General features: G+C 35.4%; 1 protein-coding gene across 4 annotated transcripts in view; it reads left to right on the top strand.

Moving 5' to 3' along the window:
- Positions 1-17,728, top strand: part of NUP58 (nucleoporin 58) — a 36,082-nt gene extending 18,354 nt beyond the window's left edge. For 3 of the 4 annotated variants that reach the window (XM_062514675.1, XM_062514676.1, XM_062514677.1), the window contains 4 exons: positions 1,536-1,737; positions 7,588-7,686; positions 10,478-10,573; positions 15,762-17,728. In XM_062514675.1, the coding sequence (XP_062370659.1) occupies positions 1,536-1,737; positions 7,588-7,686; positions 10,478-10,573; positions 15,762-15,931 (567 nt within the window). In that variant the 3' untranslated portion in view covers positions 15,932-17,728. The remainder of the gene's footprint in view (positions 1-1,535; positions 1,738-7,587; positions 7,687-10,477; positions 10,574-15,761) is intronic. The other variant, XM_062514678.1, reaches the window with a different exon arrangement.
- The last annotated feature ends 590 nt before the right edge of the window (positions 17,729-18,318 follow it).

Genomic DNA, 18,318 nt, shown 5'->3' on the forward strand with positions numbered 1-18,318 from the left:
AAAATTAAGGTGGTGGTTTGAGGACTTTTCTTCTGATAATTTTTTTTTAGATTTAATCTGGTCCATGCATGTGGATGCTGATATTTTGGAAGGCATTTTATAACTAAAGCTTAAAAAAACAGAAAGATGAGTGTACTGCTTAAGTGTGTCTGTCATTATGACCATCTGTTTTAGTTTATCAGCTACAAGATTCTAGAAGAGGAGAGCAGTTTTGAGACTGTGGTCACTGCCTAATCTGATGGTTGTGAAATGGTTTGTGGAAGGCAGAGCTGTCATCATAGTTCATTTCTTTGCCTGATGAAAAGTAAAAGTGTGCTTGGGCACAATTTGAGTAGGTAATGTTATTAAGTTACTCAGCATAGCATAACCTTAAGAACTGCTTTATGATTTCTAATGGCTTATGTCAACTCTTAGGGAAGTCAGTATGGCATTGTATTAAATTCTATTAGAATTCTACAAATGTCTTTTCTCTCCAAAGACAGCACTTCTGATGTGATAATGAGGGCATTCTTTGTGTGGTTCCTGCTGTTGCTGGTAGATCTGGGATTACAGTTGTTCAAATCTCAAGTCAGAATTTTTGGACTGTAAACTCCTCTTTGAGGAAACAACCATAAGCTTAGCCAGGAACGCAGAACCATAGTATGCCTTTCATAAACAGTAAAATGTTGTCATTTAATAAATCTGTTAAATTTAAAGATTTTCTGATATAAGATGGAGATAATTACAAGATGGAAATAATTATCACTTATCTAGTTAAAGCTTTATATTATTTTCTTATTATGCAAGATATCCATAGTTACCTCATCTGTGGCAGACATAAATTACTCAAGCCCAGCTGGGCTGTTGCCACAGGAGGTGGTGGAGTTTTAAGGGGCTAAAGGGCAGAGGCGAGGAAAGGTGTGTATCATGACACAACAGATTTGGGCTACTTGTTACCCTAAGGCAGAATGATCTGTTGCATTTGGACTGTGTTACATGGCTAATGAAATGCATCAGAAACGAGTGAATTCTAAAATTGTGGTAGCTTTTTTAGCTTTGTAGTAAGAAGAAATGCAAGAGTGAAAGGAAGGAAAAAAACGCAGGTGAAGGTGATAGAGGAGCAAAAGCAGACTCCATGGAGAAGTGACACTGAAGAAAAGTGTGTTATTTTATAAGATGATAATGTGGCTTTATTTTTCCTCTTGGGTCAGCTAAGTATAAATTGAATTGTGGTGATTTGCTCCAACATTGAAAGACTTAGGCTGACATACCGAGTGGTATAGTTATGCTCAATGGCTTTGCAGAATTTAAATATGGAATGTCTTCTGGCCGTAGCTGTTGCAAACCAGTTCTTTCTATCGCATAGCCTGACAAGTTTTTTTGGGTTTTGGAGGGAGTTTCTCATTTGTTTTGGTGGTAATGTTTGTTGGTTTGGTTTATTGTGGGCTTTTCTTTGTTCTTTTAGGAAATGTTTATAACTCAGTCTCTTTCCTTATTAAGTTAAGGGTTTATGCCTGATTCATGGAACTAAAATGGCTTCCTCCCATCCCCTTCAGATGCTCAAAGACCAATACCTTGGCTACAGGAAAAGCTTTCTGGGAGATGCCTTGGATGTGTTTGAGGCAAGACGAACAGAAGCTAAGAAGTGGCAGAGCGCGCCACGCGTTACCACTGGACCAACCCCTTTCAGCAACATACCAAATGCAGCAGCTGTTGCAATGGCTGCAACACTTACTCAGCAGCAACAGCCTGCTACAGGTCTGAGTGCATTCAAGTTATAGATTATTAGTGTTACAACAATAGTGAATTAGTGTAACATTTTCTATGAGGTCTTCCTTTGTGTTAGACTAAAAATCTAAATGTTGTGATGAGCGAAGTTATTGATACATAGCCAATAGAAAAATGCAGGGTAGACTTAGCAATAATTATACAACAGATACTCAATCTTGTGAATTTACTTGTATTAGTGATACTGTATTGTTCTAACTTACCCCTTGGAATGTGAGTCTTCCCCCATACCTAACTTCTCTTATGAATACACGTAATACAGCCTCTATCCAGAAACTGTATAATCACAGTAAATTATTTTAAATTGGAGGGGGGAGAATATCTAAATGCATACTATCTTTAGCTTATGTAAACTTAATAATGCATTTTTATATAGCACTTTGGAACTGTAAAATGAAAATGCCTGTAGGACAGGAAGGCTAGTGAAGCAAATCTCTGTAGAATAGGAAGTCAAATGCCTGGCATATTTTGTAGCCAACTGCTTTGTCAGTATGATGTTGGAGTATTTTGTTGGCCATTCTGCTATTGTGAATAATTAGCAGAGAAAGTAGAGTAGATCAGTGGTTCTGCCTGTGCATATGAGTAAGAGGAAGACCAAAAGAGAGGAAATTCATGACCCACTGCAAATAAAGAATGGATACATACAGCAAAAGAAATAATTTAAGGCACCTTAACTGATGTTGCTATACTAACCAACCCTCTCTGAGAGGGATTTCAGAATACAGACAACTGAATTTATGTGTCATCAGGGAACAGAAATAAAGTTAATTCCATTTAATTTTACTTGAACAGGGATATATATCTATGTTAGCAAATTATGAAAGCTATCGGTAGCTTTATTCTACCTTTAATTTTCTAAAATGTTATTCACCTAGGTGGACTGAAAGTGATAGTGCTTTCTATGGTCTTGTAACAGCAGTGATATTTTGAATGATGCTAATTAGAGACCTATGCAGCAACAGTGTTAAGTTTGACACATTAGACTGTCCTTGCCTTTCCATAAGAGAAATACAATATACTTCCAGCCCTTGCCCTTCTAAACAGCAGGGAGATGGGTTTAAATTGTAAGTATGCCAAATTGCTTTGCACAGAACAGAACCCAAAATCGTTTTGAAATACTATTTTCAGAATTTCAGTCATAGACCACAGTCTTTCTGTTGTTGCTATGTTAATCCATGGAAATCTTGTTGAAATGGCATCTTCAAAAGAGTTTGGTTTTAAACAGAAAACATGAGTTAATGCAATGTTACTCTTCAGAGGTTTTAGTACAGATAGTAGTACTGTTGCACACTGCTTGTGCAGTTTACTGTTGCCAAAGTAATTTACTCTTCATCCTTTTCCTTATCTTACGTTTGTTTTTTTAAAGACTCTCTATGGTCATTACAGGATTAGTTTATGAAAGTCATACACTCGGGATGTCACATTTAAAATAATTACTGCATTTTCATGAATTGAGGTGAGGGATTTTAAGTTCCTGAAGTTCCTAGTCCAGATTCAAGGGAACTGCTAATAACCTCAGTAAACTTATGCCACTTATGGCATGACTTTGTGAATATTCTCTTAGTAATAGGAACGAAGAGAGGAGAGGGGAAAAATAAATTGCAGAATTGGCCTGTACCAGCACAACTGAGGTAAAATGACTGTATACCTTGACATATTTTGTAACATCTTGTCGTGAAATGAACAAGTGGGAGTGCATGAAGGTTGATTTAGGGTTTGTCTCTTTTTTGTGGCTGTTTTGATAGAGTATTTCAAAACCCAAAATTATGCCAACTACAAGCATGATGCAGATAGAACAAAGCCATTAACTTATATCAAACATGCCAACAGAAGTAGACAACAATTTTTTCACTACTTCGTCAGTTGGAATGCTTTTACCCTCTGTGCAACTCACTTGAGGACCTGAAGAAATAGAAATAGATTGATGTTCTGAGTGGCACTTTAAGAATACTTGAAGCTCTTTAGGGTTAGATGAATGGAAAAGGTACTTGGAATTCTCTCTAGATCAAAAGTAGAATTAGTCAGGCCTAAACTATTTCTAAGATATCATGAAGTCCTAAAAGTTTGTTAGGTGGAAACACTTCATAGCTTTCCTAAATTACTGATTTCAGTACTTGACTTTTTCCTAGTTTCAGATTAAGGCTGCCACTTTTTGTTTTGCAGAAGAAGAATCTGTTCTTTCAGTTTTGCAGGAATCTTTAAGGACTGCTGCCTCTTCATTTCCTTTTTGTTGTTTGAGTTTTCAGATAGCCATTTGCTATAGTAGTGCAAATGCTGCATGTTTTAGTTTTGTATTATGTTGTTATGAATTGATATACTATCTGCTAGAATTTAAAATCACACGTGTATCTTTGCAAGATCTGGATCCTGAAGGGTGGGATAGATGAGGGGTGGTAAAAGGTTCTGAGAAAAAAAGGCTGTGAAAAGAGGTTTATGTAAATGGAGGGATAAGGGATGTCTGTGTAATAACTGATCTGCTGTTGCTGTTTTTGAAAATGAGAATTAAACAAGAAAATTAGTCTGGCCTTTATGAAGTTTTTGATGAGAAATGTAATATATAGTGTTGAAGGATCAGGATGTTTAGTCTCTTTTTTAAAAATATTTGATGTTTACATGGTTAAGTATTTAGTAAGATTAACTTAAAAGTTAGTTACTGTTCTTTCTCTGGAAAAGATAGATTATAATTTATTTTCCATTTATTTTCAGAATTCAAAAGTTTAGTGGCTACATCTAAGCTGTGGGATCAGGGAATGTTTCCCCAGTTCCTGGGTGTAGATAAGCACCCTGTGTTCTCTCTGTATGCCAAGATCTTTCTGGCTTCTATTGAAATAATAAAGCCAGTGAGTCCTGGCCATATGGAAGAAAGGGAGCAAAAATGCACTCCACTGCTCACCTGGGATGGATAATCACGACATCAGGACTGTGGTGTGCACATTAAGCACAATTTTTGTGCAGTTTTTTTTTAAAGTTAGAATTACTGAAATTATGCTTAAGTTTTGGCTGTACGCAACCTTTCTCCCTAGTTTGGCACTTTCGTTCTGAGCACAGCTCTTTCGGTAGCAGTGAGGCTGGTCATGCTTTTCTGCAGTAGCAGATAGAGTTTTAAACACTGCCTCATCTGCACCCTCCCTGAGCAATCTTGAACAGTGTGGAAGTTAAAATGGTGGTGGCTAATCTACCTGTTATTATTAGTGGTATCACATTATAAGATTTCAAAGGAAATTAAAGCCTAGTGCACTGAGACCTGTAAATGCATGAGGTTGCAACTGATGTTTTTTGGGCAAGATTAAATTGTCTTTAAAAAATACTTTTCTTTAAGTTCACCTTTTCTCATATAGAAATAAACCTCTAAGAAATTCACTCTCCTTAACTGGTGAAGTACAAAATTAGTCAAAGCTGTTAGCACACTTTGTTTTGACTTAATTCAGTATGAGATTGAAATTCTAATGGGAAAGGAAACGGAAATCTTTATAGCACTTAGAATTTTTTTGTGGTTTGACATTGACCTTGGTTAAAATTAACCAGTGTATTACTTTATCAGAATCAGATCTAAATTGTGATGCTAAATTTACTCACTGTTTGGACCAGCTGTAATTTTAAAAATTGCAGAACATCAATAGGAAATCTGTCTGACCTGTCTGCTCTCTGTAATGAGTCCTATTCATCAAACTGAGGTGCTCTACAGGGCAAATACATCAAGTTTTAAAATGTTAAAATAATACTTGTTATAAAGAATTTGTCTCATACCTGTAATAGCCAGAAGTGCCATTTTTTTTCTTGCTAATACTCTCGGCATCAAAGAGTCTTACTAGTCTTTTGCTATTAAAGATTATTTACTTACAAGAACTATAAGCAGTGATGAAACCTTCAGAACATTATGGTACAAAAATCAACATATATCATATGCTGTTGCTTAATGGAAAGTTTGTTAGCCTAAGGCATAAAATCCTGTTTTATATGATCTGAGGTGTTTTAATATAATGTTTTATACTGGCTCTAAAAAGCATGTTGCATTTGATAAAAAGCTGGGCCTGGAGGACTGTAGTGTTTTGTTTATAAGGTCTTCCACTAACAGTGCCTCCTACTGAGATAGAAACCTGTGTACTTGAGAAAGAACTGGATATGTGTTTTTGGATTCTTTTAGTTTATTAGCTCACTGACTTGTGTAGGGGGTTTTGGTTTTTTTATTGTTACTTTTTTCTCTTATTTTTTAAGAGCTGCTAGGTAGATGTATCAGTATTTGAACTGGATGTAAACAACTTTAGTTTGAAATTTGTGGAAATTTGTAATTGCAACATCTGATATACTTTTTATTAAGTGGAAGAAATAGCTTGTGTTTTCCAACTATTCCCTGCTAAGCAGAGACTGAAGGCTAACAACTTTAAATGCCCTTAAACTTTAGTTTTAACACTGCTTGGAGTATACAGATGTTATTCAGCTTGGATCACGTAAGAATTTTGTGTTCCTAGCAAAATAAGTTGCTTTTCAACATACAGTGCCTTTCACTTGATTCAAAATGATTTTCCATTTAAATCTTTAAATACCAAAAGTATTTTAAGAGCTTGAAATATTCACATTTTAAAACTCTATCTAAATATTAGTAACAGGAAATTTTGAATAAAAATAGCCCAGATGTGGTAATGGTTTAGAAAAAAGGTCCAAATCATCTGAGCTTTATAGTAATATTTGAATAAATAATCACTTTCACAGATATAGGATGTTCAAAGATGGAGAAGGCCATCTTGAGCGGAGGTGCGGATGTCTGTGGATTAAGAGTTTGGCACTGTATTTTATATTTAATGGTTAAACTTTTTAAAATAGTGCACTGAAAACTGTTTGAAAAAGACAGGAATAGAAGATTGTACTGTGAAAACTGTCAAAATATATTATTTATCAGAATTAATTATTTTAAAATGTGTTAGTGATGGGCTAGCAAGTTGATTCTTTATTCCCCAAGGTTAAGGTAAAAAAAAGGAACTGAGACTGTAAATTTCATCTTTGCAGACTGAAATTGTTTTTTGACAGTCCTGCATCTTAAAGTGTATATGCAGGGAAAGTGCTGTCAACTTTTTTAAATTATGGAACAAACTCTGAAATTTTGAATGTATCTAATTCATTAAGGTACACAGAACTGTGCCTTTTGTAAATCGTTATTTAAACAGGTGGTTTGACTAGTTTACCTTATTAAATGGTGTTATGTAGCAGAGCTTAACAGAACTCAGTTATCACTTGTGTGGAAAAAAAATGAATTGTCATGTTACTGTGTAAATGACTTGCTTAAAAATGAACAATAAATTTAATAAAATAAAGTCATTGTCTTGTTTTTTATCTTAGTGTTCTGTTTAAATTTGGATGGAATACTTCAGTACTTTTGAAGAATCCTATTTATTAAATTAGTTTTAGGTAATACAGTTACATTAGTGTCAGTTCTTAGGTTTTTAATTTGAAAGTCCTCCCTTATTTTGATTCCATTAATGCAGGTGGCAAAATATTGTTACCTATGAGTTCTCTCAAGGTTTTGATTAGCATTTTAAAGTTTAAGGTGAGACTGGTTAACTTTTAAAAATACTCAATTATGTGCTTATGTTATTTGTTTTGGTTAGTTTCACCTTATTACAATCAGTACTTTCTTAGATTTTTGCCAAGTCAGTGCAGAGGCAGACAGATAAGTGAGAAATTTTGATGAGGTTAAATCTGGGATCTTAATGGGATTTGTTGAAAGCAATGATGTTCACATTATCAAATACTTGAATGAGTAAATAAAGGACCTCTTTACTATCAAAGAGTAAGGCAAGTTTGTTCTCATTTTTTTTGTACCAGGGCCACAGCCATCTCTGGGAGTTAGTTTTGGAACGCCATTCGGCTCAGGTATTGGCACTGGCTTGCAATCAAGTGGCTTAGGTTCTTCAAGCCTTGGAGGTACACTTTAACTTTTCTAATCTTTCATTGAATTATTATACCGCACAGCTGAATCTTCTTGCAAACCTTTAACTCCACTAAGAGGATGATCTCTTTCAGGGAAAGACCTTACAATATGGCAGGTCTGTGCTTTCCAGGCTTCTTCCTGCCTTGCAGGAGTTGCTAGGGCTAAGACATTGTAGTGAAACCCCAAGATGAACAGGATTAGATAATCACAGAGAAGTTGTCCTCTAAAAGCTAGGGGAAGACATCAAGTGTGCTGTAACTACAGCTTGATTGAATTTTACCTGGATGAAAGTTAGGCACCTGAGACATTAGATCACACTGTAGGTAACGCGTGGAAATTTTTCACCTTTTAACTATAGGGACCTATTTCTGCTTGTATTAAGATAAGAATAAATGTTTAAAAGTTACTGCAGTTCTGTGATCCTGAAATCAATTTGCTTTAGCAGTCACTCTGTGCCTCAGTGCTGAGGTGGGGAAAAAAGATCTCTCCCCCAGCTGAAAAAGCAACATTTGAAAGTGAGGGAACAATATATCAGAGTGTTAGTAGTGCTGCTGGGGGCTATATTTCAGGAGGGCACATGACTGTGAAAAGGCAGGTGATAGAAAAAAATAAATCAGAATTAATGCAGACCTTTTATTTTAAATGTTGTGTTCTCAGCACTAGAGCTACAGATAGAATTTAAGTGATTAGTAGAATCTAATCAGCATGTAAATTTCCTGTCTATATAGGTCAGGGTTCTACAGATAATAATGTCTTCTGAAGCTTTTATAAGATCTGCAAAGAAAATTGTTGCATCTGCTGAGCACAAACATAACATGATTTTTCATGTTGCATCCTCCCTTTTCTGCAGCCTCAGTCCCCGTTCCTGCATTTTACCTATGAGCTGGACATATGAGTCAGTATTGCAATGAATTTAAAATAATTAGGTGTCACTCAGTATTGGGAAGATGATGTAACCTGAACATTACATGATTTTTACCTTAAATCACCTTGATAATACCTTTAAATCTATCAGTGTCTCTTCTCGTCAGATATTAAGGGTTTTCAGATAAAAGGAGATCTGTATACCTAAACAAGGAAAATAGTGAAAATAACGGGCTAAAAGGAAATTACTTTGGAATTACCAGGTTTTCCTGCAGTTTTTTAAATGCCTTAAAAAAAACCCCATACAATTCTTCCATTTCTGCTGAAAAGGTTGTAGACTAAAGATTGTTCATCAGTCTTACCAATGTAAATAAATGAACATTCCAAGTGCTTTTAGTTTTGTCCAAAATACCTGACTTGTATTCTCTTTTTTTTCCTAGCTCTCTGCCTAGGAAGGTATTTGCTTGCATTATTAATTTGCAAAATGTCTTTTAACAAATCTGTAAGACTGTCTGATAAAAGCAAATGTAGAAGAATAGGTACATACCTGCAAAATAGCATGTAGGTGTGTTCTTGGGAACAAATTGGCTGAATTATTATTTAAGTTGGTTGGGGTTTTTAATCTTAGGGATTTGGGTTTTTGAACAGGACAATTTCTGGTGTATGCTCTGGAAGTTCCATATTAATTGGGGAAATTTGCTGTCTTGATTAATATTCTGTGTACTTTGTCAGTGATAAACAGGGACTTCTGCATTTAAGTATATAAATTATTAGCATAGATTCTATGCCTTGTTAAATATTTATGGACACCTTGCATGATTGTTGGTTATGAATTTCAACCTAGATAGGATAAAAGAATGTGTCATTTAAATGAACTGACTTACACGAAAATTATACTTGCCATTACCCACCCTTAATACTCCTTCGATTTAAAAAATTCAGAAAACTTGAGAACACTGCTCCAGACAGTGCATTCAGTCCCTGCTGGTTTTAAAATCTCAAAAATATTTCTGTGAAGGAATGGTAAAGGCTCAGTTTGCAGTAAATAAAAGGATTTTTCCTGACACTTGAAACTTAACATGGGAGCATGATTTCCTCAAACAGAAATACAAACACTGTTTTCCTTTTGAAAACCTGAGAGAGCCAAAAACAGAGTATCTAGTATTCTTACAGTTCCTGTTGTCTGGCCTCTATTTCAAACTGCAAATATCAATTTACTTTTCCCTTCAAAGGGGCCTCATATTAATAACATAATTTCAAACCTTAAGAAGTTTGTATTATGAAATTATGAATGTCAATTACAAAATCAACAGAATTAAGTTCTGTCACAGCTCTACATTTATGGCTGGCCTTCTGTGATGATTTTTCACGTAAAATTTGTTTCTATATTTAGCCTATTTTGTAGTTTCCTAGATAAAGCTGATCCCTAATAACCTAGGAGGGGAATGATTCTAAAATAAACCGAGTGTAAACTGAAGAAAATGCTTACTCTGTTTTAAGCATAATTATTTTTTCTAGAGTTGTAGTTGAAGATTGTGACTTCCTGTAATAAAAGTCATGTAACTTGTATCTGAAACTTCTTAGTTTTAGCTCATTTGGTTACCATTTCCTGCCAATTAAACAGCAATTCAATAGAAATTTCTTAAGCTCTTCTAGTTCACACCACCTGTTTTTTTAACTTTTCCTTTACTCAGTTTTGGATCTTGAAGGTAGTATTTTTCTCAATACTTTCCAGTTTGCCCTGTTTACAATGATGTATCAAGAATAAATACTCTTCAGGCAATAATCATAAGAATATTTGTTTACCAAACAATGCTTAGAATTATGTTTGGGTTTAGAATACTCACCTGAAACCTATGTGTCTTTAATTGCTGTGTCTGTAATTTTTTTTGTTGTATGTCTTTACTGTTATTCTACTAGGATTTGGAAGTAGCTCTGCCTTTGGAAGTAGTGCCACAGGAGCATCATCATTTGGGTTTGGAACTACAAGTAAACCATCAGGAAGTCTAAGTGCAGGTTGGTTTGTTTCTTTTGAATTCAGAAATCAAATTTATCTTAAAGCAAGTTTTATAATTAAACTGCTGGTCTCACTCCAATAAATTGATTGTTTAAAGTTTCATACGTATACTACTATTAACATAACTATTTACATTTTAGAGACATATTTTCAGATAAGTTTTGGGTTCTATTAAAGGTCTCCTATGTAGACAGTGTTGAGTGAGCATTAATGTTTCCCATTTCATGATGTCTGTCTAGTTAGGAGTGGAAGCAGGAGATAGATGCAGCCTCATACACAGAAGAGCAGTTGTTACTTGAATGCATTGGTACCAGTTACTGATTGAAGTTAGTGTATAAATTAGTGACAAATACACTAGTCATTTGACTTACTGTGTTTACAAATAAAGTTAAAATTATTTTATGGAAGCCCAGAAGTTTCCTTAAAAACATATAATTGCTTACTGTATTTGAATAGCAAGGTATATGTATTGTAACTCTGTATTCATTCATAATTGATTATGTTAACTACTTTGAAAACATTTCTGTGGCAACTGAACTACACAGTATTCTCTTAGCTATTTAGGTTTCATTTTTGGGGGGTGATAAAATTAAAATATGGATGCCATTGCACCTTAACTCAAATGTCTGAAATATAGCTGGCATCTCTATTAACCTTTTAAATAGGAATAATAGCTTACTAAGCTATTACTAAGCAAATAGCTTCTATAGTCTGTCTTGCAATCTTTTTTCAATGGCACTTGGAAGGAGGATCATGTCTCAAGAAAAATGTTTGATCAACTGCTTTTAAAAGAAAACAGCATTTTACTAGGAAGCGCTGTTATTTTTATTCTGGATTCTCCTTGGTTAGTGATGAGTTTTTAGGCCTGTAAAGTACTTGAAGCTTCACATTACAAGGGAGAAATGGCTCTCTAAGTTGTGTAACATTCATGAATGTTAACAGCCTAGTGAGTTCTTGATGGAACTCTTTACAGTATATGGTATCTAAGCGTCAGCCTTCTTTTACTTAGTTCTTAATATGAGAAACAATTGGAAGGCTTACACTGCTTATGTTTTTATCTTGTAGCTTACTGTTCCTGAGTCTATATTAAAAAACATTGCAGCATTTAAAGCTACCGGATTACAAAGTTAATAATTCATTTTTTAATATATTAAAAATAGAATTAGAAAACTACTTGTATGGATCAGTTGTCCATCACTATGGAAGTATCAAGCTGAAGTAAATAACAAGTCTGTTTTAGCTATGTTGGTGGTGTGCAGAGGCAACATTTCCCTCAGAGTAGACTTTGTAATGGGAGTCAGTGCCATCAGTCTCTTTTGCAAATGAGGGCATTGCACCCAATAAAATAGAGATTGTAAATTATCTCAAAAGAGTCTCAGCTACAGAAAGTACCTGAATAAAAACAGATGAAATGTAACTTCTGTCATTTTGTGCTTAAAAAATCTGCTCATGAAATCCTTATCTAGACTGGGATTGTGGAATAGAAACTGCTATTAAAAATTTGGTGTCCCAGAAACACACTTTTATCTTTTATATCCAAAACCTTATGGCGTATAGCATCTGGATTGCATATGATCTTTAATTGAGGGTGTATAAATGGGTTTGAATGATGCCTGAAGCTAACTAGGTTATGTATACTTTTTTAAAATGTATTGTGTCCTGTTTCTTAGGTATCGTTTACAGGATCCTGAAAGCATATTCTGGTTTATGTTACGGTATAATGGTTGCATCTTGTTTCTGAATCTATTTCTTTGAAGAAGCTAGGAAAGTGGGGTAGATACAGGTTATGGAATTCACTGGTGTTGCTGCTTGGGCCTAGTCTAGATATGAGCAGTTTTTTCCCAGACTAACATATCTGGGAGCACTAGGTAAGTGTGTGTTCCAATACACACTGTGGCAGGCTGCCTCAGCTTTCTTCCACAGATTTTCTGTCACTTTGATCTTATCTTAAATCTAAAATTATAGATCCCAAAATTGGTTCTGTCAAGTGTTTGATTTTTATGAGTTAGGTTTAATTGCTTTAAAAGATGTGCAAATATTTGTAGTGGTATTACTGCTCTTAGTTTCAGTTTGAGTGTTTAAGGAGAAATTTTGAGTCCTCTGATAGTTTTTGAGCTCTTTCTAGTAATAAATTTGGCTTGGTCCGGGAATGGTTGTTGTTTTCATTAGTAGATGAAAAGCAGAGCAGCTTCAGTCTCCTTGCAGTTTCTTTAGTGGATGTGGTTGTGAGAATGAACTGTGTCTCAGGCATCCCTCTGAAACATACAGAGAAACTGTGGAAAGCTGATTCCGAAACAAGTCCCATTTAATTCCCACTCTTACTGATTTAATGGCAACCAAAAAGGCTGATGTTAGTGAGCTATTGTAAAGGACATTAAGACCCTCAAAGTAATAGGCAAATGCAAAAACTCACCATTTAATTTATTTAAGAATATAATAAAATCTTAAGAGGAAGGGGAGTGTACAAACACTTTTTTTGTGAAAACAGGTGTTAACTTTGAAGATCTGAGTTGAAAATTCTTGTCGGAGACTTATTTTTATTGAAGAATTGCAGCCTCAGTAAATGAGATAAGAGATAATCAAGTGGAATCATGGCTGAATGTCCTCATACTGCTGAAAAACAGATCTTAATATAATCTATGAGCAGCTATTAGAGAGGCTATAATTAATCCATCAAGGCTGTTCTTGAAATAGTTTTTAATCTAGAGCACCCATTGCGGTATTGTGGTATGGGAGATGAAAGCAGGAATGGTTTGCCATCTGATGAACCGCTGTTTCTCCCTGTAGTATTAAAATTACCAAAAAAATGCTGTTATGGGGGAGGTGTGTACTCACTTTTGGGTTACCAAGCTAAAGGACTGATGGAAGCAGAGATGCACAAGCCAGTGAATGAAGTGTGATCATAATACTGTTCAGGGAGATGTGAGGCTGTGTCCTTGAAGGACAGGTTGTCATTTACTTCCCGAGAATCACTGTTCCCATATAAATAATGCTAATTTCAGCAAGAGCATTGTTAATCACATTGTACCTATGGTTGAAGACTTCGTGAATCTTCCATCTAAACTGAGCTATTCTATGACTGATTGTCTTTTCTTGCAACAGGAATTAGTCTCAATGTATACCTTGTTTAAATTTTTTATCTTGAAGATTTTTCACTTGAATGTTCAGGTTTAGTGTTTGATTTGCTTCTAATGAAACTTGGTACCTTTGCCTTGTTATGCTGCCATGACAGGAGAAAACCATATAGATGAATTTCACATCTGCCTTTCTATACTCTAATGGCTGCCCTTAATGTCACTTCTAATGTAACAGTTATTGCTTTCCAAGTCCTATCTAAACTAACAAGCCTGTTCTCAGTCTTGTATCCCGTAGTTTCTGCATCTATTACTGTAATATTACTCGAAGTGTAGGCTGCCTTCCCTATATACTTCCCTGCAACTAGAAGCAGCAAGGTGGAGGTAATTTATGAATACTGTTGCTACTGAACTCCTGACACTTTATGTCACATGCACCTTTATTATGAATGGCATTCATGATGTTTTCTGTGGGAGGAAATGCTTCCCTGTTATCTCGCATACATGAAGTAAAAGGATTACTTTTCATTCATAAGACTCCCTGATACATCGTAGTTGGGATTCAGAGTTATCAGGGAAATGGAGTAACACTTGAATGTGTTTCACCATTATATCCTAGGCTGAGAGACACATTAGCCCTCAAAATTTAGACAAGTCCCAAATGAACGCTATGTGTCACTATCATTAAGTCACACTAGATCTGTGCAACCATTGCACCGACAATGAGTTCTATGCAGGCAACTGCATGCTGTAGGACTCTGAGTTACTGGAATGTTGATAATGAATTTTCTTGATGAGATGATGTGTGTAACCCAAGTCCAGATACTGCAGGAGGAAGAGTTTCATGTTATGTTTTGAAGTAGTTCTTAATGCAGAGTGTCACAAACAAGTGAGAGAACAGAAGACATCAGGCTTCTGAGAGCTACTTCAGGATTCTGATGAGACAAGCAGTTGGGCTTTTATTTCTGTACTCCAGAAATATTTTAGGCATTGAGTTGAAGTATTGATGTGACCAAAGGATTGCTTCAACTCTCTGCTAGAGAACTAATGAAGCAACATAAATAATGCATATTGAGAATATACTCGTTCTTGATTGTGAACCAGTTCAATTTTTCTTATTTTAATTGTTTACATGTTTTCATGTACAACTTGTATGAAATTCTTTGTTAAAATATGAACTTGCTCATGTCTTACTTATTTTGTGGTCTCTTGAGACAACAAAAAGTGAACTTATGAAGTTCTTCTTCTTATTAAGTAATCTTTGAGAAATCTCTGGCATTCTCTAATAGTTGCAATTATTATCTAAGCTGGTTATGCATGACTGATACAAATTTATAAAAGAAGGTGAAAGAGTTAGTGTTACTGTTGCTGGAAACTGTAGGGGGACTTTTATAAACTGATCTTGTTTCATAGCTGCACCAAATGCTCAGTTTGTTTACCTTGATAGGACAGGGTAGAGTTAAAATAGTACAATTCGCTCAGCCAGTCATGCAGTTTTTCCAAAGCTTTGTTTCCAGTGCTGTTTTTTGATTTGTCATAAAGGGTGTTTTTAAATACAAACAATATGGCAAGGATTTTTTGAGTCTTTACTCCCTCATATTTAAGGTGTGTTCTGTGCCACGTTTGTTATAAAGGTGGGCCAAGGTAGCCAAGTCTGTAGGAAGAAGGCTGAGCACTCCAGCTCTAGCTTTGCTATTTCTCTGCTATGAATGAAGTGAGTGGTCAGTCTGTGATCCACCTGTACCTGCTGCCTTCCCTCCCACCTTAGAAGTGCATTGCATGTTTATGCTGAGAACTTGAGGAATTAAGGTTCTTCTATTGTGTAATTTCAGTGGGACTTTTGTGTACTGCTATTGTATGGGTAATGATATAATAGACTTTAGGGTTTAGGGTGTAATTGCACTCACTGAGGTAGTCTCTGTTAGTGCTGCATTATCCAAGTTGCCATGGCAAGTCCAAGTGCTCTAGCAATGTCATTTACCACTGTTGCTCCAGGTTGGTATAAAGTGTTACAACTTCTGGTAATAAAGTGGCTGGTGGTAAAAACTTCAAAGAATAGATTTACAATCCTGATATAACTGATATTTCAAAATATTTTTCCCTCCCCCATAAGGCTTTGGGAGCTCGACTACATCTGGGTTTAACTTCAGCAATCCTGGCATCACAGCATCAGCTGGCCTGACGTTCGGGGTGTCTAATCCTGCATCTGCAGGCTTTGGGACAGGAGGGCAACTTCTTCAGCTGAAGAAACCTCCAGCTGGAAACAAGCGAGGGAAAAGATAGGCACCCCTTTTAGGGAGGGGGAAGCGCATCAACTTTCTTCATCTGAAAAGTCTATTTTTCTAGATTGATAATTAACTAAATTGCATCCCAGGAGATTTATAAAAATTTTGCTACTTTTCCCTAGTATTGAAAAATCATATTGAACAGCTATTTTCTTGTGAATAGAAACCCATTTATGTATTTTTATTTTGGGCCCTAGTTTTAGAAATGTTCTATACTGCATTGTTATTAAAGAATCTTGTAAAATCATCTATTTAACCTAATGTTAGTAGCAGAATATTTTTTGTTAATAAGCTTTATACCATATGAATATATGCATATTTGTTTTTTTTTTGTACAGATAAAATATATTCTAGTACAAATACTAGAGTTCATATCTTCTGCTCCTGGATATGGCCTTTAAATCGACTTCAGGGTGTTTTTGTGTATATGGATGTAAATATATACAGTACAGTGCACACATCTGTGTGTATGTATGTGTATATATATATATGTATAAAACACAGATGTGCATACCTTACCCCATAGACAGATCTCCTTTTCCTTGTGTGTTCTGTTTCTCCATGTTGCCCTGTGGTCCCGTGTCTTGATGTTCCTAGGAATTTCAAATAGCAGGACCCAGGCTGTGTCATCATTGCTTCTGTGTTTTGTTGTTTAAATCCAGCTGAAATACAATGTTTACTGTTTCATAAAGCTTGGTAGATAGTGGTTAGTAGCTGTTTTGGTTTTGTTTTGTTTTTTTAACCTTTTTCTTGGCCCATTTAGCAGCCAACTCTAAAGAAGAATCTGAGATTTCGGCACAGACATTTAATAGGTAATGTTCCCAAATGGTTTGATTTTTTTCTCCTGAGCTGAAGAGTAGAGCACTGCAGGATTTCAGCTGAAAGCTCAGGATACAACAAGGTCTGTGTGCAAACAGGAGTTGACAGGTTGGATGAGCTTTCCCCAGCGTTCGAGGAAGATAGGATGCACTGTCCTAATGAAAAACCAAATTAAGTATTGCAAACCTGAGTTGATTCATGAGCTTCTCATCAGCACGGCCTTAAAAGCAGTTGGGCGTCTGCTTTCAAACAAGGTGTAGTACAGTAACTTGCTGCTCAAGAACAGAGGAGGAAAATAATGTAAATTGAAGGTTAAGGCTATTGCAGCAGTAGTTTATGAATCTTACATACCACAACATCCTAGCTTGTTGTTTCTGCATCTACAATTTGGTGTGCACTAGGAATATCCAGGAAAATATCTTAAGAAGGAAATAATAGATTAATTGATTCTTTGCAAATAATGATACCAGATTGATGTGCAAGCATGAAACTTTGGAGCCAAGTTGATTTTATGTAGAGGTTTTGTCATTTGCTTTCTATTGTTAAAGTGTTACTACCATTTTGTATGTTTTGGGAGTGTCTGCATTCAGCAGTGATTGCTCTTTGACAAATGTTTGGTTTGTCACTTAATCTGATAAAATTAAGGGAAACTGAGCACAGAATTCTTCACTTTTGTACTTGTATGTTATTGCATCTTTGTGAGCAGTCTCTTAGGAAGGGATATGTGTTTTTTTAATGTCACAAACAAATAAAGCTTATGGTTTATTTTGATTTCAACCTGTTTTTAAACTTTTATTGGGCTGCAGTCAAAACTGTAATGTTTGTATTCCTTTGTTACTGCTTTTTTTAATAGTGAATATGTTAAACCACTGGACTCTTATAATGTATTAATTTGTGAAACTAGTTCTAAATGTGTACTGTTTGTCCATATGTGCAACTTACCATTGTGCAAACAATAAAACAGTAATGCTGTGATCCTTGTAATACATATTTGCCTGAGAGATCATTTCCTGTTGTTCTCCTGCATTAGAGGAGAAACAAAAACCTCATTGGCTAATATGTAGAACTGCTCTTCCTAGAATTCATATAGTGCAGAGTTTTCTTGCTGAAGTTAGGGCTGTGATCCTGGATTGGAAATATGGAGGGAAAAGGTGTAAAAGGAGGTATTGTGTTGTGGGGTTTGTCTAGAATTTCTTCACAGGGCACGATATAAACCTGGATCACAGTGTAATGTAACACAGCACTAGGAATGGCTTTGTAAATTGGGAAACAGTCTGAGCCTCCTGGGTACCTGTGCTCTGTTTCTTTTCTGATTAAACAGCAGTTATGTCCTTAATTTAGCCCAAGTGAAAAAGTGATTATATAATAGAATAATCACATGTAGTAATACAAACTAAAATCAAAATTGGATTTGAAATAGTTATATTCCCAGACTATTATTTGGGTGGTTGAATTTAGCCATGATTTTTAGGGATCAGCACTGTAGATGCTGTTTCAAATTATTTTTTACCACCAATTTAAAGATGTGTTAATATGATTAGAGTGTAAAATACAAATGTATTCAAG

The sequence above is a fragment of the Cinclus cinclus genome, chromosome 2 (assembly GCF_963662255.1).
Source record: "Cinclus cinclus chromosome 2, bCinCin1.1, whole genome shotgun sequence".
Classification (NCBI taxonomy): Eukaryota; Metazoa; Chordata; class Aves; order Passeriformes; family Cinclidae; genus Cinclus; species Cinclus cinclus.